This window comes from Lepisosteus platostomus, chromosome 4, assembly GCF_059453375.1.
Source record: "Lepisosteus platostomus isolate fLepPlt1 chromosome 4, fLepPlt1.hap1, whole genome shotgun sequence".
In the NCBI taxonomy this organism is placed as follows: domain Eukaryota; kingdom Metazoa; phylum Chordata; class Actinopteri; order Semionotiformes; family Lepisosteidae; genus Lepisosteus; species Lepisosteus platostomus.
In genome coordinates, this window is record NC_142614.1 from 32,755,738 (window position 1) to 32,783,347 (window position 27,610).

The 27,610-nt window shown below is 37.8% G+C and overlaps 1 protein-coding gene across 1 annotated transcript; it reads left to right on the forward strand.

Annotated features, from left to right (window-relative positions):
* Window positions 1-12: 12 nt before the first annotated feature.
* dhx29 (DEAH (Asp-Glu-Ala-His) box polypeptide 29) lies at window positions 13-27,610 on the forward strand. The gene is made up of 27 exons (XM_088629400.1): window positions 13-509; window positions 3,713-3,792; window positions 4,439-4,552; window positions 4,850-4,979; window positions 6,585-6,721; window positions 6,837-6,974; window positions 7,444-7,570; window positions 8,451-8,606; window positions 9,490-9,655; window positions 10,273-10,396; window positions 10,933-11,553; window positions 12,106-12,249; window positions 13,733-13,909; window positions 14,829-14,969; window positions 15,079-15,223; window positions 16,421-16,541; window positions 16,796-16,880; window positions 17,145-17,233; window positions 17,483-17,611; window positions 18,162-18,237; window positions 19,307-19,531; window positions 21,756-21,892; window positions 23,831-23,921; window positions 24,353-24,649; window positions 24,747-24,878; window positions 26,567-26,663; window positions 26,942-27,610. The coding sequence occupies exons 1-27, from the start codon at window positions 347-349 to the stop codon at window positions 26,995-26,997; spliced, it is 4,098 nt and encodes a 1,365-aa protein (XP_088485526.1). The 5' UTR covers window positions 13-346; the 3' UTR covers window positions 26,998-27,610.

Here is a 27,610-nt window from a genome sequence, read left to right on the forward strand (position 1 = left end):
TAAAAGGGACAATCTTGTTTGAGCAAAGTGTATGGCTGTGTTGGTGAATGTGTGTTTTTATAACTAAAATCAATTAAGTAGTCATTTGTATGTTAAGAGTTTTAAACAACTCTTGCTGAACAAAATTTTAAGTTAGAGCAAACATTTAGTGTTTTGAATGTGTAAAAACATTGAGTTGTGATTGATCTTGGTGTGTGTGAAAAAGACCTTGCATTTAAACCAGGTTACCAGGATGCTGGGGAAGCAATACGAGATTTAGTGGCTCATGTACCAGTTATCAAATTTGTCGACGCTTTAAATTGAATGAGATTGTATAGATTTCTTAGCATATAATCGGTGAATTGCAATGGGAGGAAAAAAGAAGAAATCGGAAGCTAAATCGGCGACAGCTCCCTTCATGCCAGCTGCCGGTGCCAGCAGTGCTACTCCTGCTGCCGGGAACGCGTTGATCGAATCTACTGGAAAGAAACAACAGCACAAACCAAACTCCGCGAAATCAACTGCAAGGGGTAGGGCGTGCCGCTAATTCACTTAATTTTGCTTCTGGCAACTTTGTACTGTTAATATAAAATTTAATTTATGACAAAATCCGTAATTGCACCATTCCGTAATGGCTTTTCTGTGACTATGAAGCGGTGAAGTGAAGTGGGAAAATGGTGCATCAGTGCCCCCACAACATTTAAAATTGATCTGGTCATCTGGACATCAATAACCTTTTCAGTTATGAGTTCCAAAAAGTAATTAAATAGTCAAGTAGCAAAAAAATGTAACGCAAACTTCTACAATCCACTGTATTTGATTTACGTTACTGGAGGAAAAATACTTTCAGAAAGTAGTGTTTCAGGCTTCAAATCGTGCCACAAATGCTTAAGTAACGTTTTTTTGGAACCACATGATGAATTCCATCATTTTGTAATCGTCTCAAAATGATGCATTTTTTTGCAAAAGGAGACCATTTGGGTCAGTGATTTTTAACAACTTAGTCATCAGAGGATCTCATCTAAATGTTTATGAAAGAAGTTATGGTATTGGCTTCAACAACAAAACTAGTAGTTAGATCTAGACTCCCATAACTATTTTTTGTTCTTAGTTTCCATTTCTATCCTCAGGTTCATGTTCATATTTCACTGCTGATCACAAAGAAATGTATTGGGTTTGTCACCTACTTTAATTCTGGGAGTATAATATTTGGTGAGCAAGATGGGGAAGAGCTCTGTAACCGGGCTGAGGGGAACAGGAGGAGGCTTGTGATTCAGGAATTGTCTCAGCTACTCCTATTGGCCCCTGTGTCATGCCAACACTTGAACCACCAAGAATGCATAAACTGCTCAACTCTCGTCTATTGGTATTCCTGAACCTAACTGGGGTCTGTGACTTCCACTTTGAATGCTATAGATGTTGAAGAGCTAAGAAAAATGGAAAGTTAAATCTTGATGAGCATTTTCCACTAACCTTAAGTGTCTTCCTTCGATTTCTACAATACTAGGAATTTCAGCTTCTACCCTTGGCCACTAGGCTGCCCTCATGCAATGTACAAGCTTGAAACAACTCCTAGAGAAGGCTGCCTAGGTTAAAGCTGTCCCTTCACAGAGGGGACTCAAGTGAGGAGTATGTTCATCCTAGGTCAGCTAGTGAGTGAGGTTGTGGGCTCTGATCAAAGAACCTGGGTCCACTCCATAAGTGCCAGCAACAAGAAATACAAGCAGCAGGGAAGGGCTGACAGAGCAGCAGAAGAAAGGGGAAGGTTGGTTGTTGCCCAGCTGCCCCCAAAATTGAGAACCACTAACAGTTTTGGGGCCAAACTGGTGAGCAATAATATGAAAGGAATCTGACTTGAATGATTGAAAGACTTCAAAGCTTTGAAGAAGAACTTGCCCTTTTTTTTCCGTACTGGTATTCCCTGCCCATGGTTGTTGGTTGTGCTGGATGCTGACGCGAGCAACATGGTGATGGGAGAGGTCTTGTGGGCCCTGGGGGTTGGGTGTTTGCACCCTTCAGCCATGTGCTGCAGCACCGCACCACTAAGACTGTGGAGAACCATGCTTGGGTGAACCACCTGAACTCCAATGCGGTCTTGCATATGCTGTGCCCTGAGGCAGCTTATAGTCCCTGCAAGTGGCAAAGGTACAGGAGGAGATATGGAAACCACCTACACTTGTCACTGTCATGACATTGAGGACTGCTGCATCTGTGCATCTCTAGCCCAGGTACAGGAATCTCAGACCAGCAAAATCATTGATGTCAAAGGAATGAAATCTGGAATGAAGCAACCCCTACTCACTAGGGCTAGTGGCACTGTGGGACTCTAAGAAATTGTGAGATTCAGTGCTACACTGCTCATGGTGGGTATCAGGTATGTGGTGGAGGTTTTGGCGGTTGATAATCCTTGGAGCACTGAGGGAAGTAATGCTGTTGATTGTGCATGGGGCTCTGGGTTCTGAGCATTTCATTGCACCAAATGAAATATTTCCTCTATAGTCTCTTTCCTGGGGAGCCTTCTACTAGGAAGTTGGTACTCCTGCAGAAATCACTTGATACTTGTGTGGAGATGACGGATCTCTGTGGACACTGTGTCACAAACCCTGTTTCAGCAGTATAAAGTAGGGACACCTATGGAGAACATCAGAGTAGACAAGCTGATGATCTTTCTCCAGAAGGAAGCAGGTTTCTACTCAAATTTGTTCAATGTATATTGAGAGTTTACAGTCTTTTCGTACGGTTTTGTTTGGTCCTTTAAAAAACACTGATATATGTAACAGGTAAAGCCCTATTCTAATTCATGATTAAAGTCACGTGTTCTTCATTTATTCGGAATTACAGAAATCAGCTCTAACTTTTACAGTGAAATGTTGAATTGTATATTATCATCTTTGCATTTTTTTAAAATCATGTGCTTATATAAACTATTAATTCCTAAAACCTGAAAATGTATTTGATACAATATGTTGTTTCAAAACGGAAACATTCAAAAACCATGTTGGTGCAGGTAGAAACATTTGACAAGGTGTACAAATTAGGTGAGGTGTAGAGTTAGCAAAACATTTATGACAATATGATGTGCTGGAACCCTTCAGAATACTTTCCCAATTTCTTTAACTGAAAGAAACAGTAGTATTTTTTTACCAGGCATTTATTATACATTGTTTTACCAATTAAATGCCATTACATGGACAGCAAAGGAAGGCTCTTTCTGTAAAGTACAGGATGTCATACTTTCTTATACCACAGCGAAATGGGATCATCTCCAGTCCTTGGCTCTCCCCTTACAGACACTCCTTAGCAAAACCTTGTGTTTAAAGTAAAAACGGTAGCTAAGACATATTTTTATATTATACCAAGTAAACTACAGTACGTTACTTCATTTAAGTAGTGTCTACTCCTAGGTGGAAACCATAGTAATGGAAGAAGAGCTCCATACAGGGCTGACATCAGCCTTGTATTTTTTAACTGAGCTGCACATCAGAAAGTTGTGGTTGACATTTTCTGATAATCTGATCATTTTTAACTTTACATTGTATTTTTGTACATTCCTGTTAGAAAAGCTGTTTGGGAATATAAGTTTTATATTTAAAGGTTTGAGAGTAGAAAGTAGATTCCAGTGTTGTGTGTTAAATGAATAAGGAGCTATTTGTTAAATTTGTATTTGTTTTGGGTGTCGCAAAAATCAACATTTTGAATGACTCGGAAAGCAAATAATCTATTTTTTCACCAGCTCCGAAAACTTACAGCTTCGTAAACACACCATCGTCTGAGTCAGGAAGTGCTTCCAGTCTTGACGAATCTGTTCTGAAGGTAAAAACCAGATGACCTCATTTAACTTACAAGTGCTCTAACTCATAAAGTAAGAAGAATAATCAAAGCTATCGCTGGACAGGATTTAATAATGTTTATATTCCCGCTGAAGAGTGGGGATGCATTTTATTAACTAACTATGCTGGTTTATGGCCAATTTAAATTTTATATTCTTTAAAATGTAACTGTAAAATGACTGTAAAATATAAACTTTCAGTTAATTTTTTAAGGAAGAAATCTAATGAAAACATCTAATTTGACTCCAGGCAAATCCAGGCTCCAGGTTTCTGTTTATACTAAAATGATGCTGCAGTATTTCACACAGGATTTTAAATATACTGCTTTCCTGCTTTGTCTCTAATATGTTATAATCGAGCTTTCAACTCAAACTACAATAGTCATTCTGATTGTTTATGCTGTATTATTATTAATATACTGTTCATTTTTTTCTGACTGCCATGAAATTGATTTTAAGCAGTGCTGAAAACAATCTGTTAATATTAGTTAGAATTTGTGGTGCTCAGATACATGCTTATCCTGTGGTAAATTAATGCAATGTACCACAAGCTACAATTAATCAGTGTTGTGCATTTTCCTGTTCCATTCCAGCAAACCTTACTTGGATGTTCATTTTCTTTACTTGTAGGTTGTGATTCAAGCAGACTTAGAGAAAAACATTATCCAGCTGATCAATGAGTACAGGAAACAGTATAGTGATAAAGGACCAATTTCAGGAAGACTTACTACCAAAAAGCTGTTGGTGAGTGAAAATTAGAAATGTTGTGCTTATTTCCTCCTACTAAAACATTAACCTGTTTTAGAATTAAACATTAAGTACTTTAGAAATGTGTATCTACACTAAAGAGTATTTTTTCAGCATTTAAGTAATACTGAGACCTTACAGGAATAAAGTTGTGTTATAGAATAAATCTGAACCCTTTTTTTCACAACTTGCCATTTAATAAATAATACATCTGTGCCTCAGTTACTATCTGTGTAATTGACTGCTCTAATTAAAAGAGGACAGTCGACTCATGTTTAATCCCATTCTGTGCAGGATCTTTACACAGCTTTGCAAGGCTTCTCCTTCAAGACAGAGCACATTGAGGAAGCCATGAAAAGCAGTGTTATGTACGGAGGGGATCTTCATTCAGCCCTCGACTGGCTTTGCCTAAATCTGTGTGATGGTAAGAAGAGTTGTTAAATACATCCATCTATAATATATATTTTTGTAACTGTTCTTATCCAATACAGGGTCGCAGGGGAGCCAGGACTTACTCTGGCATGCAAAGAGTGCAAGGCAGGGCATACCCTACCCTAGATGGGACTCCAGTCCATCACAGGGAACACACTGACACAAACAGACAAGCACATACTCACACCAGGGACGGTTTTCTCAGAAGACATTTAATCCATTAGTATGCTTATACTACTGTGGACTGTGGGAGGAAAACTTAACACCCTGGGGAAACTAATACAACCATGAGGAGAACATACAAACCCCATGCAGATAGCACCCCACAAACCGAACCCAGGGCACCTGTGCTGAGAGGCAGCAATCCTTAACTTACTTGCAATATCTGCTAGTTTGTCCAGCTGTGTCATGAAGAAGACCTGGTTTCCTGAGGATTATTCTAGTATGCAATGGTGTGTTCAGAATTGTTACTGTTATTGTTCTGGTAAAGAAATCACAGACAAATCTGAATTTTGATTTTTGTTTTTTGCTTGTATTAACTTCCCTTTACAATGTACATTTTCATGCAGTATGTCACAGTACTCAAGAACTTGAATAGTTTTTGGACACCTGATTATTAAGAACATAAGAAAGAAAAATGAGAAGAGGCCATTAGTGTTTAGATGGTTGTAAGTTTAAATCACTGCTTTTATTTTCCACTATTGCGTCCTTTACCAAGCTACTTCAATTGCTTCAGTCCACCCACACTTTCAGGGAGTAACACTGTAATGGGCTTGCATCCCATCTAGGGCAGAAATCCATGTTACACTACAAAGACCTAATTCAGCTTCAGCCTGATGGCTCAAGTACAGACTCAGTTCATCCAGCTCATTTCGTTGCTAGTAGCTAATTGATCTGAGGATCTCATCCTCCTGATTCTTGAAGGGAGCAATGGTTTCAACTGGGCTAGCTTGTTCCAGATTCCTCTCAATTCTTTTTTGTAAAGAAAGTCCTACTCTAATCAGTGTTAACTGCATCACCTCTTAGTATAAGTATGTCCTCTGGCTGGATTAATCTTTTCAGTATTTTTATGTATTTTAAGCACTTAAATTCTTTTTTTTGCTGTTGTGTTGTTCTTGAAACAGTACTTTGTAGGGTGAACATATAGTTGAAAATGAGAAACAAAAATGACAGGACAATGACTGAGACTATACTTCCTAAATTGTTGAGATAATAAAAACGAGAGTCCTCTGAAATGAAGTTTGGACCCTCCTAGATCTCTCACATACCATACGCTTGTATGAGGAACTATAATGTGAAGAATAGTGAAAGAAGATGACGAAGAATAAAATTAAATTAATAAACTATCGATGTATGGTACTCAGAACTGTACAGCTCAAAAAACTTATTGTTTGAATGCCTGTTATGTATATAACTGTGAAATAAGACATTTATGATGGAAGTAAGGGTTATACTGATAATTTGGGAACAAAATCAGGCTAATTACATTTTACATTGTACGAGTCATTTAAAATAATTATTGAACCATGTTTTTATTTAAATTCCAATTTATTACTAGTTTTGTCTGTTTTGTGCAACGGGTGTTATTTTATGTTAGAGGAGCTTCCTGAGGGCTTCAGTCAAAAAATGCAAGAAGAGAATCAAAAAAAGAAGCCTAAGTTTCAGCCACCTCCAGAGAAGAAAGAACAGGCACGTACTGAAGTGAGACAGACTAGTGCGAAGCAGGAAAAACTGGTAAGTTCTTAACCCTCACCATGAAAACTCATGCTGATCATTACCCACTGAGCTCATGGTTACTGTGAAGTTTCACGTGGTACTTAATTCAATCTGTGGCTTTTGTGAATAACAGACACATGTGAAAGAGGAGAGTGTAACTATGAAGGAGTGGATATTGAGATATGCTGAGCAGTCCAGTGAAGATGATGATGAGAAAGAAGAGTGTGGAAAATCCGCAAAGAATCCAGAGGAGGAGGCAAAATTTGATCCTGTGAGTTTCCGACCAGTGAAATGCTAAGAGATATGAGAAGGTGCAATGTGATCTTTCTTCGTTTTGTTATCTGATTGATTAAGAACAGTTACAAACAGCTGATCTGGGATCACTCAGCTTAGGCAATTCACAGGAATGAAAATGTCCAGTTACCTGCACCTCTGCAGTGACATCAGTGACAGACCTCTTGCTTCTCCAATCAAAAGGTGTCAGATGACAAATGGCTCTACATGCCAGATTTTTGGTGGAGCATGGTTGTGTTCCTTTGTTTTGCGATCTTACAATAATTGCTGATTTCATATTAATATCACACGGAGACGAAAATGTTCACAAAAAAGTTATATCTTTCTTAAAATAGCAAGGGCATCATTTAGTGAGAAATAACAACACCTGAAGCAGCCCATCCCCATCTCAGATTTTAATCAGTCTTGCTATAGATTGTGAGGTCTCTGTTGTGTATTTTGAACAGAATGATCGGTACCTGTTGCTGACAGCTCAGCTTTTGGATGCGAAGGAATTAGCAGCTTCTGCAAAGCAGAAAAGGGACAAACAAGGGCAAAGAACAGCTCAGGACAGAATAAGGATCATACAGCAGGGTAAGCTGGGTCTGAATCAGTTCATAACCTTCCATACTTTTAGTAAGCTTACAATCAAACATTTTGTTTTATACAAATCATACTTTGACCTTGCATGTTAATTTGTGTGTTGGAATGGTGAGGTGAAAGAGAAGTGAGGTAATAATAATTCCTAGAATTTTCATAATGATTTCCTTCCCCATGGGTCTTGGAGAGCTTTACCCTCTGAATGCACACTCATCTTTGTGATGTCTCAGTCATTGACTGCGAACAGCCCCACTCCACAGCTACCAGGTAGAGAAGGGAAACATTGCTTCACACGTTTACCAATGGAGCAACGTTCAGTAGGCCAGATTGTATATAAAAACAAACCCAAGATTAATTTAGCAAGAACTCTTGGGTTAATAGCCATATTTTTCAAAAAAGTGCCATGAGATCATGAATGACCATGTAGCCAGGAACTGTCTTTCACATATCATTCAAATGACACCACTTCCTACTACATATTGTCCCAGTCCTCATACTAGGACATTCCTTTTGGAAATTGTCCTACAGATGCTATTGCACCTGCACACGTTGCAACTGTCTGGTTTGCCCTGGAGGACTTTCATCTCAGTTCTGACCAGGCCCAGTTTTTACTAAGCTTCTGAGATCTGATGAGATCAAGCTAAAAGGTAGTAAGGCTGCCTTCAAATCTTAAAAAGCAACTAAGAAAATGTGCTGCTAAATTTTGAAAAAATAATAGATTTCAAGTCTTTGATGTACATCAATAATGAGCAACAAAAGATGGCTTTTTAAAGAACAGTATCTCTGAAATCACCCAATTTTTATCCTGCAAGAGCACATTATAATATGTTGCCTTCAATGGATTTTTTATTGACTTGTTTTTTCTACTATTTAGAAATGAAGCCCTTGGAATCTCATCCTATGTTCAATCCAGCAATTAAATTGACAGATGTGCTGAAAGAAGAAAAAAAATCGGCTCCACCTCTTGAGGGAAAAGATGACTTTAACTTTAATTTGTTGGAAAAGGCACAAGCACCTCCTCAAGAAAAGGGTAAGAAAAGTATTCTAATAAAAAAATAAAACAAAAATCCGTATTGCTTTAAGCTGAGAAAGCCATAGATTTACTTTATATCATTACATATTTAGAAATAGTTATATTTCCCCTTGTATTGACCAAATGTAGACATTTTATTTCTCTGAAATATTAGGTATCTATCTCCAAATGGTGAAGATTCACACATTTTCAATATAAACAATTATTTTTGTAGTTATTTCTTGCTTTTGAGACAAGTATTCCTAATGCTCATTAATAACTAAATTCAGTACAACCAAGAATTTGCTTTTGTTCACTCCAAAAGTATTTGTTCCCAGTTTTATGGAGAGTAAAAAATCTATTCCTTAGTTTGGAACCAGGAAATTGCATGTTAAATGCCAGTAGGAAAAACAGAAGGTGTCAAAGTCTAAGAAGTTTCCAGTGTCTTTTGGCTTTGAGTAGAAGTCATAATGGTAAAGAGAACTATTATTTATTCTTTCAAGAATATGTTCAAGACTATGGGAAAATGTTTGAAAGAGTTTTCCATGTAACATAACAAATCGAAGTATAACTCTTGAAACATTTTCCACACTGTAAAGTTTAAATCATTCATCAACCAAACAAAAAATTCAGTGAAGATTTTAATGTCTTTAATACCTGTTATTAATGGAAGGAAGAAAAAAGGTTCTTAACTGCAAAAGCATAATTATATGATATAAATCATCACCCCATGCTGTTCCCAACCTAGAATTACTATCAAGCACTGATTGATTCTGTTTCTCTCTTCATTCCTAAGAAGTGCCATCTTTAAACTTGAATATTAATATATATTTATACTTAATTATTGCTGGAGTATTAAGTCATGTTAATGCTGTTTATAATGTTTCTATTCACCCTGCAGTGAAAAAAAATGAACCCAAAGATATAAGGAACTTTGACTATACGGCAAGGAGCTGGACTGGCAAATCTCCCAAACAGTTTCTGATTGACTGGTGCAGAAAAAACCTCCCCAAAAGCCCACCTCCTTCTTTCCAAAAGGTGCCAGCTGGTAGATATTGGAGATCCAGGTGTGTGTGTTTCATTGTCTGCAAAACAGAATACTACTCCTTCTCTGTAAAATTACAGTCTTTGTGCAAATTTCCAGGACACTGTGGGAAAATTTAATATTTGCCACCAAGGAAACTGACAGCTCTAGTACTTTTATGTAATATCAAGGATCGAGTTGAGCACTTCTTATACTATGTGTGTTTAGATCCAGTTAGGCTATTTGCATTAGTAAACTTTCAAGGCCTAAATCTGTCCTTGAAGCTGACTGTGGCTATTATCACCCCTCAGCATTCAGATACAAAAATGTATTGGGTTTTCCAATAAATAATAATATTAATACAGTAAACTTCATATATGGGATTGGATAAAATAAATTATTTGGCCAAACCTACTACTCTAGCTCAGATTTTTCTTTAACAGAGATTTCTTCTCTCTGCTTAGTGGAAACCTGTTATTAAGCAAAGGCTTTGTATTTGTCTATGTCATATATTACCAGCTCATACCTAATAATACACAGTGCTTTGTTTATAGGTTTAATATCTCCTTGAAAATCAGGATTTTTCTCTTAGCCTCTTGCAAAATGATGACCATTACAATAATAGTAGGATCAACCACTCTTTCATTTTTTCTTCTCCAGGGTTCGAGTTCAGAAGTCAAGTGATGATGTTTTAGAAGTGTGCCCTACAATTCTTACTGAAGACAGCATGCAGGCCCAGCACCTGGGAGCCACTCTGGCACTTTACAGCTTAGTCAAGGGACAGGTAAGGCAAGTCCATTTTTGTAAACCTTAAGTAACTCTTTAATGTTCTGAAAAAGAGTTGTTGTAAAAGTAAGAATAGATTCTGTTGCACCTGTCTGTTACCTCATCTAGTGCACTATAGTGTGACTTCCCAGTGTGGAGTTTCTTGGAATATCTTCTTCACAATTCTTGAAAGTAGCAGTTAATAAAGTATACACAAACAAGAGCAGAAAAATATTAGGTCAAATCAACTTATAATTATTCTCCCTGTGATATATGATCAGTTTGTCGTCAGTATTCTATTATGTGTCAAATAAAAGATGCACAAAGCTGCCACAGTGATGTCTTTTGGAATTGTTCTTTTTCAGTGGTAAATAGAACTAAGTGTAGCAGCTAATTTTTAACTTAGTTTAGATTAACTTAGATTAGTTTAATTCTTAATCAAGCAGTTGCATCAGTTGTTAGTTGAACTCATCATATCCAGTCAGATCATTGTACAAATTGTGATTATAATGTTTCTCTTGAACTTGAACTATTACCATTTTATTTTATTTTTAGTCAGTTCATCAGCTGCTGCCACCCACATACAGGAATGTTTGGCTGGAATGGCAAGACAATGAGAAGAAAGAAGAGGAACACAGCAAATCAGAAATTAACAAGCCAAGGGATCAGTTCATTTCCAGGCTGCTTAGCAGGCTGAAACAGCAGCAGACACAAAGTCAAAAGCAATCACAACCTAGCCAAAGCGCCTCTGAAACAGGGGAGGAGCCAGAGGATTCCTGGGAAGATCTGATATCTGCAGAAGAGGAACCAGGCAAGCAGTCCGTCTCTAGCTCTGGCTGTGGGAAAATGGAGTTCGTCAGAACTCAGTTCCTCTCCCTGAGGGACTCTTCATTGGCCAAGAAGCTGCTGAGGGACAGAGAGCAGCTGCCTGTGTTCCAGCACAAAGACCGGGTACTGGAGATGGTGCGGAGACATCGTGTGGTGGTGGTGGCAGGAGAGACGGGCAGTGGGAAGAGTACCCAGATACCCCAGTTTATCCTGGAAGACCTGCTGATAGGTGGTTCTGAAGCCCAGTACTGTAATATTGTATGTACTCAGCCACGCCGAATCTCCGCCATGAGCTTGGCTACCAGGGTGTCCCAGGAGTTGGGCTGTGAAGACGGGCCAGGAGCAAGGGTGAGGTTGTCTAAGCTGTACTGCAAAACACAAAAAAGGTTTATCTATTTTTATGTACCAAATGGAGAGCAAAGAGGAGAAACAAATTATTCATCTTTAAGAACTTTTATTTCCTAAGCAGAATTTACATGCTAAAAAAATAAATGTGTGCATCTGTTGAAGCAGGTTCTAACTAAGTGAAAATTGTGAAATATTTTTCTGCTTGGGGACAATTTGAAGATGGCAGAGGCAAATGTTTGCCTCTAGCTGGGTTGTTTGATGTTTCTAATGTTTTTATGAAAGTGTGAGTTCAGAGAAGAGCCTAGAACAGATTTACAGTTTTGCTTCTGAATTATTCAGTTTCAAGTTTATGTAAACATGAACCCAGCTTATTTGTTACTGCCCTTCATATTTATTATTTACTCTGTCATGGAAACTGATAATTGAGTAGATGATGTGCCCACTTAAAATGGGAAAGCATTTTATCTTGATTAGTCTTAAAGGGAGCTTTAACAGAGCCCACAGCATTAAAATGTTATTGTATAATATAAGTATACATATGCTTTTTTTCAGACTTCACTCTGTGGCTACCAGATCAGAATGGAGTCTAAATGCGGAGATTCTACAAAGCTGCTGTATTGTACCACTGGCGTACTGCTGAGGAAACTACAGATTGACAGTCTTCTGAGCTCTGTCTCACATGTCATTGTTGATGAGGTAAACAGCAGGGCTTTTTCTGTACAGTCATACCCCAGTTTATATAATTTAACTACAATGAAGGCACTAAAAATTTCAAGGTGGTGCTTAGTACACCTGGATGACTCAAAATGTCCTTCATTTAAATTGCAATAAGACTGAAGTCATGTTTCTCAGCACCTCCTATCACACACATGTAAAACCAGTGTAGTAACCCTAACTATGGATGGCACTGTACTTGAATTTCAATCTCAATTGGAACACCCTGGGGGTGATATTTGAACCAGGTTTGACGTTTGACTCGCATGTGTGAAATATTGTAAAATATTCTTTGGACTCAAAAATATCACCAGACTATGTCCTATGTTTTTGATAACTGAATCAACACTTTCATCTTCTCTCGAATTAATTACTGTAACTCCCTACTCTCTGGGTTATCTAAATTCACACTGAACAAACTCCAGTATGTCCAGAATTTGGCAGACAAAAGTCTGACCAGGTCTAGTGCAAGTGATCACATTACTCCTATCCTGGAGCCCATGTACTGGCTTTCTATCAGGATTTGTTTGGATTTCAAAATCCTCATTCTGATCCATAAAGCTCTACATGAGCTTGGCAGCTCAGTACCTGTCTGACTTCCGTCCTACTCCCTACCTTTGTTCATCTACTTCTGGTCCCTGTCTGTTCCCCAAGCCTGGGTGACAAGGTCTTCTCCTGCTATGCCCCAAAGCCCTGGAATTATATCCCTAAGGATATCAGAGGGTCACCTACCCTGAGCACTTTCAAACCAAGACTCAAAACATTCTTCTTTAGAAGGACTTTTATTTTATTGGTTCTGTTTCTGCCCCTTTGTTTTCCTATTGTATTCCAAACCCTTATTGTAATTGTGTAATTCTACTGTCTCCTTTCATTGCTTTCTTTTCTTGTATAAATTGTTCTTTATACAAATGTAAACTGACAAATGTTTTTTCATTGGATTTATTAGGGAATATTAAAGTTCTTTTCTTTCAGTTAATAGAACTACTGCCCCGATACTATGATAAAATTATAAGATCACAATTTACAGCTGATTTCAGGTAGCATTACACCATCACTTTTAATAACCACTTAATCCACTTCAGGGTAAAACTAGCTTAGAACCTGTCCGGAGTCCATCCATCGCAGGGCAAACACAGACACAGACATGTGCACACTCACACCTGGTCCAGTTATCCTAAAAGCCAATCAACCTACCAGCGTGTCTTTGGATTGTGAGAGGAAACTGAAGTACTCAGAGGAAACCTATGTGAACACGGAGAGAACATGCAAACCCAGTGCTGCAAGGCAGGAATGCTAACCCCTGTGCCGCAACGCTACCCTAAATTGTTCACTTTAATTGCTAGCTTAACAACTACTTTAATGCCTTCTAAAAATCTTTTTGCCAGTTTGTTATTTACTGTTCAATTTAGCTCTTCTGCCTTGCATATTGAGTTTCTCAGGTATAACAAATCCTCTCTTTTTTTAGGTTCATGAGCGAAGCGTCCAGTCAGATTTCTTACTCACCATCCTGAGGGATATCTTACAGAAGCGCTCTGATCTTCACCTTATTCTCATGAGTGCCACTGTCGACTGTGACAAGTTTGCGACCTATTTTAGGCGCTGTCCTGTCATAAGCATCCCAGGGAGGACTTTTCCTGTGGACGTGAGTTATTAAACATGTGTTCTCATGTCTTGCCTTGAATTTGCAGTGCATGTTTTATATAAAAAGATGTGATTTAGTAATTTAGTAGTAAAGACTGCAAAGTAACATTACTTCAGCATCTGCTTCTTTACTATTTAATTTAGAATGTTCTCATATGTACAGGTGTGAATATTTCTTTATAGTATGTACTGTACTATAATGGGAGACCTCTAAGGAAATCCAAGTTTCTGCTACAAGTGTTGGGGGGTCAGGAGGTGGCATTCTTCCCACTTCTGTAATTTCAGTACCAATATCCCAGTAAGGTGGCTGTTGGGAAGTTATACTTTAAAAGTCGCCATTCTTCAGATAAGACACCTTACTGAGCTCCTGGTCATTAAATATCCTATGACATATTATTAATTTTATGATTAGGGGTATTAACTGTTTCAGTCTGGCTAAATTTCACTTTGATCATGTATAGTCTAGCCTTCCTAAATTTCCCCCATAATAAATTAAATTGGCAAAGCAATTTCTCGCTTCTGATCTGCTATGTAGTGGGTTTTCTGGTGCATAATGGCTGATATGTGTCATCCAGATGGGTGCACCAATGATGGATGTCCCTTCTCGCGTTATGTGCTTTGCTATCCTTTAGGTTGAAAAGTCATATATAAATAAGAGGAGCTTTTGTTACTATTAATATTAACAACAATGATTCTTACTATAAGCCTCTAAATCAGAAGTAAAGACAACTATATTCTATACTATATTCTTTCTGATTTGGTAACTTTTCTTACGATTGGGCAAGAAAAGCCATTTTCAGTTTATGTATTAACATAGCGATAATGGTTCATTATAATACCATGGGGTTGTGAAATATTGGAGCTCTGGTACACACCAGTTTGTGGTGATTCAACACTCATGTTTTATCTTTTGTGACTAGGTGTTCCACCTTGAGGATGTGGTGGAGCATACTGGCTATGTGTTGGAGCAGGACTCTGACTATAGTCAAAAATTCCTGGAAGAAGAGGAAGAAGTCAGTGTGACTGTCACAGGAAAAGGAGGAAGGACTGACGTACACCAGGTAACTTCAGCATCTCGTATCTCTCTGTGGACACACAGCCAAACAGCATAGCCATTTAATTTTCAATAATTATCTTCTTTCTTTTCTTCCCGCCACTGGGCTGTTTCAGGAGTTCATTGTGAGAGACTTTGGGTGTGGCTGGGATGTAGGAGCTAACCTAGACAACTACTCCAACCGAACACGACACGCCATTCAGTACATGAACCCCAACAAGATCAACATGGACCTCATCCTAGAGCTGCTGCTTTTCCTTGGTAAAGATAATGAGCTTTTAATTTTTCTTTAAAAAAAATTTAAGTATCCTCAAACAGTCATAGAAGCATTCATTTGAGATTTCAAACTTTTAAAACCTTAAGTATAATGGCAACAAAACAGAAAGTATGTTTTCACATCAAGAAGTGACTCACATCAAGAGTGTTCTATATGGGCTTCAGTTGTTATTAACAGTTGAATCTTGGTAATGTATTTTACTATTATATGTATTTCAAATTATGTTATAGTCTTTTTTTAAGTCTTAATAGTGATTAACTAGTTAACATGGCTTGTGCCTAAAGCAAAAGTGAAAGAGCAAATGTATTGGCTTTGCTGCAAAGACGGCTTCGGTGTAGAGCTGTGAGCCAAGTGGTACATGAAAAACTGCATGTTTTAGTACGGTGGTTCCCAACCTTTTTTGTTTTATGTACCCCCACAGCAGTATGGCTCAAGTACCCCCTCATCCACACCAAACCATTATGATCCTAAACTTCATTCATTTAAACTGATATTAAACTGGATATTATTAAACATTATTCATTATAATGATTCACTTTCAACCAAAAGACCAATTATTGTTACTGTGGGTGAAAAAACAGAGTCAGATTCACCAAGTAGATTCATCTCCCTTTAATGAGACACCAGAGCTTGTTTGTCTTTCATAAGTTTTGACAGTTCTGGGGGCAGTGTGGCCATGGCTGTAATCAGGCTGTTCTCCACATTGGGTCTGTTCCTCTGCTTGGTTTTGATCTGAGTCAAAGCTGAGACAGCCACTTCACACGAGTAAGTAGATCCAAAGGGTAAAAGTGCATATCTCCCCAGCTCAGGGTATTCCTTTTCCACATCACACCAGAACTGTGTCAGTCTTGTCTGCATGTTTCATCTTCAACCCACAGTCTGAGGACACATCTGTCTGATGTTCCTGCACTCTGGCAGGAAGGCTGCTGCTGCTCTCAGTCACACTGAAGGGGTTCCTGACCCAGTCCAGTTTAGCAGACCTGCTTTCAATGTTACTGAAGTACTCAGTAAGAGTTCAACTCACCCGTGGTTGGGAATCACTGTTTTAGGGTCTGCATCTGTTTATATTTAAAATAAAATAAAACTGAACTGATGCCACTTAATCCAGTACAAGTGCTGACTGCATATCTCATGAACATGTCCTGAACATTTAAAAATAAGTGTTGTTTCCTTTGGTGCAGATAAGGCTCCTCAGTTCAGAGGTGTGGATGGTGCTGTTTTGATTTTCTTGCCGGGCCTCGCTCACATTCAGCAGCTCTATGACATCTTGTCAACAGACAAAAGATTTCGGATGAAAGAAAGGTAATTTTCCATGTACTTCTCAAATTAATGTTTCTTTCATTTATAGATGTATTCGAACATTTGATTTGTAAGGTATTACTCAGATTTTGAGACTAATATCTAATGTTTTATGGAACAGTGGTCAGAGGAAGCAAAGCTTTCTTTTCAAACCAAAAAAAATAAATCCAGCTTTTCCTGTGTTGCATGAAAGCTGTTTTGTGTCATGAATAAATGTACAGTAGTGTTAGAGATGTAATGTTTTGTTAATGCTGCAGGTATAAACTGGTTCCTCTTCACTCCACTCTTTCGTCTCAAGACCAAGCTGCAGCATTTACATTACCCCCTCCTGGTGTCAGGAAGGTATTGTTATTTGATTTCTCTCCTGTACTTTTTGTAATGTGTAATTTATATTTTGTAGATGGATTGAGGTACTCACCATTTTTTGCAATTTATACTAAATCATGCTTTTTAGAAATCTGTACCAATTACATAAATCATGTCCATTTAACTAATATGAGAAGCTGAAGGTTAGATCCTCTTTTTGATGCCAACGTTTTGCAAATCAGTATTTTGTAGTCGGGATCTCTGATCTGACAAGCCATTGTGGTCTTGGATTTATTTCAGATAGTGCTGTCTACCAATATTGCAGAAACGGGAGTCACAATACCTGATGTTGTTTTTGTCATCGACTCTGGAAAGACCAAAGAAAACAGGTAGAATATAATGTGTATTCAAACTGTTGTCATTTCTACTAACAATCATGTTCTTCTGAGCATTACTGTGGATTTAATGCACTTCCATTAATGTACAATAGCCAATATAAATTACAGATTGTGTAATGGTTTTGGCTTGCTGATGAATGAGTATGTGATATGTATATTGCTTCATACATTGTGGTGTGAAAGACTAAAACACTGTCTCCAACAAATGCCATACGCATTCCTCACTTTCCTGGGGCCCAGGTACCATGAGAGCAGTCAGATGAGCTCATTGGTGGAGACCTTCGTAAGTAAGGCCAGTGCCCTCCAGAGACAGGGTCGTGCCGGGCGCGTCAGGGAAGGCTTCTGTTTCCGCCTCTTCACAAAAGAAAGGTAAGCCTCTTTTTGCTAATTTAATGCAGTCAAACTGGGCAAACACAGTTGAGTTTCTCTGAAGTATGGCCATTCATACATCATTGAAGAACACAAAATGACTGAAACTCAAAAGTATTGTTAGCTCATATGGTAGAATGTTCTGTTGCACTTTAGGTTTGGTATCGACTTGTAGTGAATATTATAGCCCAGCAGATGGCACTGTCTTAAAGACAACCTGCTGAGCCTTGCCTCTGTATAGCAAAGTGACAAAAAAAACTTTAAGAAATGCTTTAAAAATAATTAACGAAATACAGATGTGCATGACCTTAGTATTGATTTAAATAAAATTTAAATTAACTGAAATATGTATTTTCTTGTTCCATGTCTGTTGATCCATTTCTTGTATTATGTCTTTAAATACAGGAAGCGCACACAAAATGACAATGAAAACATACTTCTTATGTTATGTAATATGTAAATTGTTTGGCACAGTTCTTGCTTTAAGGTTCTCACAGATTTGTTTATTAACCGTATAGTCTGCTGGTTGTGGACTTCTGTGTTTCTGCAGATATGAAGGCTTTGTAGATTACTCTGTGCCAGAAATTCTGCGAGTTCCTTTGGAAGAGCTCTGTCTGCATATTATGGTAACACATTTTACGATTGATTTTCACTTTCCATACATTAAGACTTTGTATTTCATGATTGCTCTCTAAAATGTTTGGTGTTGGATTTGCTCTGTCTAAGAAGAGTTGGTTTTAAATGCGCTGCATTGTTTGTATGTTCTAACGGTGTCCGTGTGGATTTTCTCTGGTTGCTCCAGTTTCCTTCCAGTCCAAAGACATTCTGGTTGGTTAAAGCTGGCATCACACTACACGACTTTTCCTAGGATTTTCAGTCATAGCCTTCATTTACATAATCGTAAGAAAATCCCAGCGAGTTGTAGAGAGACGCAGCGCACGCCCATTACCGTCAGTTGTGTAGTGTGACACCCCGAGCGACTCAGTCATAGCGCTCTTAACAGCTCTTCACCTTAAACAGGTTTGGTTTTCTCAGAGTGCATCACAAGTCGCAGGGGTGGGCTCTTGTGTCTGTGACAGTCAACAGCCAATGAGATCTCAGCCGGAAGTACAATGCATACAATGCGAATGCAAGGAAAGAAGGAAAGCGAGTGTTTTGGACTGTGCAAATGAAGGAGAGGCTCGTCGAACTTTGGAGCCAGCACAGCTGTCTGTTCGATGTTTCGTGTTTGTTGTTTGTTTACTTTCGTGCAGTGCTCCTCCTCTTATTCCGGTGTGCTCCACGTCGATTGGCTGCCAAAAGGAGGCGACCTTGCAGTACTTTCGCGGTATAATGCAAGATTTGGAACTGTGATGAAAAGTCGTGAGGGAATCGTGTAATTAGTCACCCTGTAATTCCTAGTTATATAATTTGACACCCTCTAGGACAGAAAAGGCAGCATGATTCAGCAATTGCACTCATTACATTTGACATGCTTTCCAACTAGAAGTCGTGTCGAGTCCTGTAGCGTGACAAATACTTAACTGGCTTCGGGGGAAACTGGCCCTGCTGTGAGTGTGTGTGTGTCTGCCCTTGTGCCCTTGCTTGCCGGGATATCTGTATTGCATAAATTGGCTAGAAAATAAATGGATGAATGCTACATTAAGACATGAATCCTGCCTGTTTTACAGAATTCCTGTTTGTTATTCCTTGCAGAAGTGCGAGTACGGCTCTCCTGAGGAGTTCCTGTCTCGATCTCTGGATCCACCCCAGCCCCAGTCTGTCAGTAATGCAGTGAGTCTGCTCCGGAGGATTGGGGCCTGTGAACACGACAGCCCCACCCTCACCCCACTGGGACAGCATCTAGCAGCTCTGCCCGTCAATGTCAAGATTGGGAAAATGCTTGTCTTCGGCGCTATATTCGGATGTTTAGAACCCATTGTAAGATTGCCTTTGTTTATTAAGTCTGTCACAGTTCTATGTTCTGGCAACCACTTAGTATTTCATGGAATATTTAGCAATATAGGGCTGGATTCTGAGCAACAGGCCAAACAATAAGACAAGGACAAAAGTGTTAGCACTTCATCATGAATATCAATGTGTTATCTGAGCAGTAGTGTGATTTTGAAATCATTGCAGTGTCTTCGTACTACCTCTGGCAATGAAGGTGTGATATATGGACTCATTACAATTCCTGTCTGAGCTGGTTCTGATAAAGGCATAGAGCACATCAGAATCTCACATTTGCATGGTAAAAGAGTTGTCTCACCAAGACTTTTCCTCAGGGCAAAACAGTTCTACAGATTATAAATAGTGGTGTCAACAGGACCTGAAGGAAAGACAACATTTATTTGAATATACAAGGGGACAAAATCATACAGACAAAAAGTGAAGTGTAGACTGTTTTTTGTTGAAAATACATTTTTGATATGCATACATGCTTACTCAGTCTTTATAAAGAGAAGCAGCTGTTTCTCGGGACGTCCAAACTCCCCAAGTGACTCCCCAATTACCCCTAATTGTCACAGTGAATTTTTCATCTCCTATGGCTCTTTTACCAAGAAAACTGTGGCTGTCTACCCATTGCTGCAGGCAAATACTGGAGAAAACACAAGAATGTGTATTAACCTACATTGCCTTTTGTGTAAAAGATGACTTCAGCACTTCCAAATTTCTGCCAGTTTTTTTTTTCCAGAAGATTGCCTCTGACCCTCAGGTTTTTAGGGAGAGCTATAAGGCATGCCATCAGGTTCCTGACCAAACAGGGCAATTGATTTGCTTTCCCTATCGCCCACACTAGAAGAGCACAGCCTTAATAAGCAAGAGTTGCTTCAGATATCCCTGGGGTCCCTAAGATTCCCGTTGCATATCTGCATTGTTTTAATATGCCTACTAGCACTATTTTGCTATGTTAAATAACAATCAGCTTTCAAAATTCAGACCAAACCTCACCATAAAATGTGACCTGAGCAAGCCTTCTCTTTTTACAGTTTGTAACTCAGTTGCTGTTGCTTTTCTTCTTTGTCAGAATGTATATGTTCTGAATTACACAGCTGTCATGTCGATAAGTTGTTTCTGTCCTATAGGTCACAATATTACATTCTGTGACACTCTTTGGTTGACTGAGGAAGAGTGTTTTTGTTTTACCTCCAAAATGGCACTTGCATGTTTACATTTAGAAATTATTTTTTAAATTGTCCTCCAGAATACATATTTTGGGAAAATGATCAAATCCTGTTCAGTCATTTGGGAATACTGAAAAGTAAGGAAAAGTATTTCATATTATATTGATAGACGTATATGAGCCTTTCAAATACTCTGTTAAAATTTGTCCATTGAAATTGAAAGTTTATAAGGGAAACATGATTTTCATACCAGAAAGGTTTATTGATATTTTGATTAATGGGTGCTTGATTAGATAAATTTATTTTTACATTCAGACTAGTCATGTTACAGTTTGATAGAAACTGTCAGGATTTTTCCTGGAACCTGTGTTGACAGAAAATCATTTGTAAAACAATAAAAGATGCTGATTAGCAATAGATATTTTTCTCTCAAAGAAGGACTAAAGACCAGAGATAAGCCCCTTGTATGGCTTAACCTATCAAAAATGTCAGTGCTGTTTTTAGAGAATACTTGCAAACCCTCGATTGTAGTAAGGTGTGTGCTACTGTTGGTATCCTTTATATCTAGGTGAAGGTGATTAGGTGAAGGTTGAAATTACTCATTTCAAATACATTTAAAACATTTTAACATATAAGTTTAACATTTACATTCTAAAGTTTGATTTTATATTATATTTTTAAATATGCTAAATCACAGTTCTCCACAAGCACTTGCTAACAGCCTTCTGATTTCCTTAAGTAATTTGGTGTCCAATATTTAAACTGAGTTGAGAAACAGAATTTTTATCACAGCTGATTGAGATAAATGTGTCATGCTTTGCTGTGTTGTTTTAGCTTTCTTTTTTGACCACTTTGTGCTCATTCTACCATATACTCGTCTTTCAGAGGCAAATTACTGTTAATATTATTATTACAGCGACATCTGTATAGAATCCTACCATTATGTTGCACAACAATAGAGTATTGCACTACTGCAGTGGCTAAGAATATTGTTTTTGCAAACCACACATTAAATGTCTTTAATTTTGCTAATTTCCCAGGCTACTATTGCAGCTGCAATATCTGAAAAATCTCCATTTGCAACTCCAATGAACAGAAAGGATGACGCAAACCTTGCTAAAGCGGCTCTGGCTATAGCCAATTCGGACCACCTGACCATTTATAATGCGTACTTAGGGTAAGATGTTGTTGCTGTCATTATCATTCTGTTTATTGCTGTGTGTTCATTAATTAGAAAAGCTTGGGTTGCATTTTTGTGTGAGTTGATGTACAGTGCCTTGCAAAAGTATTCACCCCCTTGGACTTTTTCACATTTTATTGTGTTGCAGCATGGAACCATTATGGATTTAACTGAGAATTAATGCCAATCATCAACACAAAGTACTCTATAATGTCAAAGAGGAAAAAAAATCCAGACATTTTACTAAATAAATAAAAAATAGAAATTGATTAACAGCATAAGTATTCACCCCCTTGCTTTGACACACTTAAATTACCTCTGAAGTAACCAACTCTCTTCTCCAAGTCACATAGTTACTTGACTGGAGTCCACCTGTGTGCAGTTGAGGGGTTTCACATTATTTCAGAATAAATTCACCTGTTTCTGGGAGCTTCCCCACTTGGTGCATTTCCAAGGAAGACCAAGGAACATTCCAAGCAGATCCGATACAAGGTGTTTCTTGAAAATTACCAGTCAGGGCAAGGATATAAGAACATTTCCAAGGCATTGAATATACCTCGTAGCACAGTGTGAAGTCCATCACTAAAAAGGTGAGATAATATGGAACAACTGTGAATTTACCCAGAACGCCATCCTCCAAAACTGAGTGTCCGGGCAAGAAGAGCTGTAGTAAGGGAGGCCACCAAGAGGCCTACGGCAACTCTAAAGGAGTAACAGTCCTCCATGACAGAGATGCAGAGATGGAAGAAACTGTGCATGAGATAAATAAATAGCTTGTACGGAAGGGTGGCAAGAAGAAACCCTTTGTTGAAAAAAAAACTCATATCACATCTTGGCTGGAGTTTACCCAAAGGCATGTGAGAGACTCAACAATTTGGAGGAGGATTCTATGGTCTGATCAAAATTGAACTTTGTTTGGCACAAACCCAACACAGCACATCACACTGAGAACACCATCCGTACAGTGAAGCATCGGTGGTGGCAGCATCATGCTTTGGGGATACTTCTCTGCGGCAGGGACTGGAAAACATAAAGATAGAAGGGAAAGTGGATGGAGCTAAGTACAGAGAAATACTGGAGAAAAAAGTGCTGCAGTCCGCAAGAGCACTGGGACTTGGAAGACAATTCATCTTCCAACAGGAGAATGACCCGAAACATATAGCAAAAGTCACACTGGAGCAGCTTAAAACCAAAAAGGTTAATGTCCTGGAGTGGCCCAGTCAAAGCCCAGACCTCAATCAAATTGAGCATCTGTGGAATTACCTAAAAATTGCTGTTCATCAATGATTGGGACCATCCAACTTGATGGAGCTTGAGCAATTTTGCCAAAAAGAATTGTTAAAATTCCAGTTTCAAGATGTGCAACGCTGAAAGAGACTTACCCAAAGAGACTCACAGCTGTAATTGCTGCCAAAGGTGGTCCTAACAAGTATTAACTGTGGGGGGTGAATACTTATGCATTCAATTATTTTCTGTTTTTTATTTTTAATTGATTTAAGAAAATGTCTGGATTTTTTTTCCACTTTGGCATTATAGAGTACTTTATGTTGATGAGTGGCGAACATTCTCAGTTAAATGCATCATGGTTCCATGCTGTAACACAATAAAATGTGAAAAAGTCCCGGGGGGGGGGGGGGGCTGAATACTTTTGCAAGGCACTGTACATATTTATTAAAGGTATAGTACGCTATGTAGTCAAAAAAATAACTTCAGAACCTCGTGACTTTGGATTTCTAGGAGTGGGTTGTGCTCACAGACACTAGGCCTCTGTCTGTCCATCCACAGTGGCTGCATCTTGCTTGTAGAATAAAGGAAAGAAAACAGAAAATGAAATACAAAATTATCTTCAGTAATCCTTTTTTACACTGTAGGTGACTTTATTAAACCACATCTCTGGTTTTGTACTATACATAATTGAGAAATTTGGATTCTCAGGTGGAAGAGTGCACGCAGTGAGGGGTGGCGAGCTGAAATGGCTTATTGCAGGAAACACTTTCTGAATCGCACGGCCCTTCTGACCATTGAGGTACATTGTTTGTAGTAGTTGTGTTGTTGCAGCTTTCTGTTTTTTGAACAATGTTCTATTTAATTTCAAAACTGAACTGAGTTCAGAAGATACAGAAATAGCTCATCAGACAAAGTGTTTAAACTGATAAAGTGTTCTTGTGCATTCAGACAAATGAATTAAATTATTTTATGTTGTACTTGAAATAAAGTTTACTGGTTATATACTGGCATCAGGATGAAGGTGATTAAATTAATTGAGATTTCTCATCGTATTTTAACTTCAGAATTTGCAAAAGTTTAGTTCTTATTTAATCATATTTAATATTATTTATGGTGCAATTATATTTAATTAAAGAATCAACCAGAGCATGTTCGAGAGTGATTTACTATGACAAGTATGGGCGTGCAGGCATATAAAAACAACCTGATTATTTTTTTTCTTTTCCACAGGATGTGAAGCGGGAGCTGACGAGGATGATGGAAGCAGTGGGGTTCTCTTCACCAGTATCAAGAACAAGCCAGCCTTCTTCCAAGAGCTCTCTGTCTGCCCAGGAGATTGCCATTGTCAACACTGTACTGGCAGCGGGCTTGTATGACAGTGTGGGCAGGATTATATACACCCCTTCTGTGGATGTCAATGACAAGACAGTGTGCACTGTGGAGACGGCACAAGGCAAGGCACAAGTCCATCCCTCCTCTGTCAACAGGAACCTGCAGACCTATGGCTGGCTGCTCTTCCAGGAAAAGGTGAATAAGCCTGCAAGTGACAACTAATGAGGTGACATTCAAAGTGAGAAAAGGAAGATTGTAACAGTTCTTCGTGCTGATTGTGTTTTTCACACAGGTGAGGTATTCCAAGGTGTATCTACGGGACACTACTCTGATCTCTCCATTCCCAATGCTTCTGTTCGGAGGAGACATTGATGTGCAGCACCGTGAGAGACTCATCTCTCTAGATGGATGGATCCACTTCCAGGTCAGGATACAGCCATGTGTACCAGACCTTCATGAATGGCTAATAAATATTGAGACCTTAATGGCAAATTTCATGTTTGTCACGGCACTAGTTAACTACTGAGATCTTGAAATATCGCTTTAAAATACACACCTATACATGATATCAGAATAATCATACCAAAATTATCTGATGCTTGTTGCTATGATAATAAAGGCTTAATTTTAATATTTACCCTCAATTCATTTCAAAAAGTAGGTTATTACTGTTTACTAATGTCTGTTGCTACCATTCCTGGAGCTGGTCAATGGTGATGGGGAATTCTATCTAAGGAGACTGGGCAGGGAGAAGCCCCCAGTAAATTGCTTTAGAGCTTTATTTATCTTAGGTTTTGTAGCATTCGAAAACCTACAAGAAGGTTATGTGACAGTATTTTTTCATTGTTTTGTTGTATATGACTCTGCCCTGTTATGAGATTTATATGCTGTAATTATCTGTATAAACCCCTTTTCAAAATTCATGTGTACAACAAAAATAAAAATAGGAGTTGTATGATCTTCAATAATTTATAAAAGAAAATAATCTCATCCAAGTTTCTAAACATTGGTATTTCTAATTTAAAATGGTCCACCGTAACAGAAAGCCAATGTACAATAGATATTATTCTTATAATAGAATTAATAATAGAATTATTCTTATTCTTCCAGCTGAGGAGGATTAAGAAAGAAATAATAGGAAGGAACCCTGTTTGGAGATTTTGAGCCCTGAAAGATCCCAAATGAAGCAGATTACAGATCTGTTGTAATAATTTTCCCCATTAAACTTTGTCCCAAAAGTCCTCAATGGGTATGCAGTTGTATAACGCATGTAAATTAGTGTCAGTTGTTTGTTGATTTTATTGTTGACATGATTTAGATTTTTAACAGCCATTTAAAAATTCTTCTTGAAGTAAAATGTACCCAATGTAAAAATGGATTAACTGAATTTTCATGTTGGAAGAAAATATGAAGGTGTTCAAACAAAGTTTAAGCCAGTAATAATCAGAATTACTTAATACCAGGTGCTGTTACTCCACTTACTTTGTGGAAAATACAGTGAAGCATGAATACAATGAATAGAAATAAATGTAGCTTATTGTTTTTAGATAATTTTACTTTCCCCCATCATATTCTAATTATGATATAACTGGGGTCAGTTCAAGAGAAGTACTGATTTTACTATACATATGATCACATATAGACGTTGGTTGTACTGAAATATCTGGGTAATTGGGGAAAAAAATATTCCAGAGCCAACTGATGAAAGGAAATTAATTCTCTTATCAGAAATTAACTGCCGAAGCTTAACAATGCCCTTTTACTTCAATGCTGCAAAATGAATGGGTTTATTCCTAATACTAATTCCCCAATAAATTTGAGTAATGCCAAATAGTTGACTCTAAGGAAGGAGATATTTCATACTTAAATATACAGTGGAGGTTATGCCAGGCTTCCAACATTACAAAAATACATGGATTACAGAGACAACTGGGTTTTGTAATAGATTTATTACTAATAATGGGGATATCTCTTCATTTATATTCTTAAAGTTAGTGCATGACAAGCATAGAACATTTAAACCACAGATAATTTAAATAAGAGTTAACATACATATGTATAATGCTTTTCATTATTTCTTTCTCTGCTCTTTTGTCTTTCTTATTTTCCCAGGCACCAGTGAGAATTGGAGTAATATTTAAACAACTGAGAAAGCTGATAGAGAGTGTTCTGGAGAAAAAACTCGAGAACCCCAAAATAAACTTAAAAGGTAATTTAGTATTTTCTCTAGAAGTAATATTGATGATAAAGAATGACAAAGACACATGTAATAACCTATCTTTTTAAAACAATTATTTTGTAAACTTTTTCGTAAAACAAATTGTTGTGACCATGAAAGTCAGTGATTATATTATTAAAATTTGCTTTAATACTCTGCAGTACCAGCTTTTACTATGGATTATAGATGTACACTCATGCCACATGTGCAAGTAAGGATTTGTTCTGTTAAGCGGAGAGTTAATACAGTCTCCTCTTCTTCTCTTTCAGATGACAAGACTATAAAGATCATAACAGACCTGATTAAAAGTGAAAACGCCATTTGATTGAATTTTTTCATATAAATTAGTGTTGTATTTAAAAATGACTTGGTCATACGCCTCTTTTATAAGGACTCCAATAAAAACAATTGGGGATGTGATCATGTAAAATAATAAAATAAAAAGGCAAATTGGTTAATTTTAGTTTAAAACTGTTGCCAAAATTGCAGTAACACTTTAATAGCATGACTGCTTCTTCTGTAACATTATGGATTTTAATCTGTAGGCAGTCATAACCACAGAAGCTATTGTGTTTTTGTTTTGGTACAAAGTTTTTGTAAAATAAGATGGTTACTATTTTCTGACTGAGAGCTTCATCTGAAGTGTCTGTGTATTTTTGGTGACTGATAACTTTTGGCAGTGCACAGTTTGTACCTAATTGGAGAATAAAAAGGCTTCACCATGGTAGAACCCAGAAATATCTTCTATTTAACCAGCCTTGAAACCACAGTGCTACTAGTGTAGAACCTACAGTATGGTGGTACTAAAGAAGGGTTTTTTATTGTGTCATCAAACACCCTTAAATAATAAAGCTGAAATATGTGTTAACTGCATTGAGACATCTAGATGTATACAAAATTAGTACAATAAATATTGCTATGGATGCCTTGAATGTGAA

Bases quoted from the DNA above. Each gene is read 5' to 3' on its own strand.
- dhx29 (XM_088629400.1), top strand. From the start codon at position 347: ATGGGAGGAAAAAAGAAGAAATCGGAAGCTAAATCGGCGACAGCTCCC. The intron at 12,250-13,732 runs GTAAACAGCAGG...CTCTTTTTTTAG, and splicing joins CACATGTCATTGTTGATGAG to GTTCATGAGCGAAGCGTCCA. The intron at 14,970-15,078 runs GTAACTTCAGCA...GGGCTGTTTCAG, and splicing joins GAAGGACTGACGTACACCAG to GAGTTCATTGTGAGAGACTT.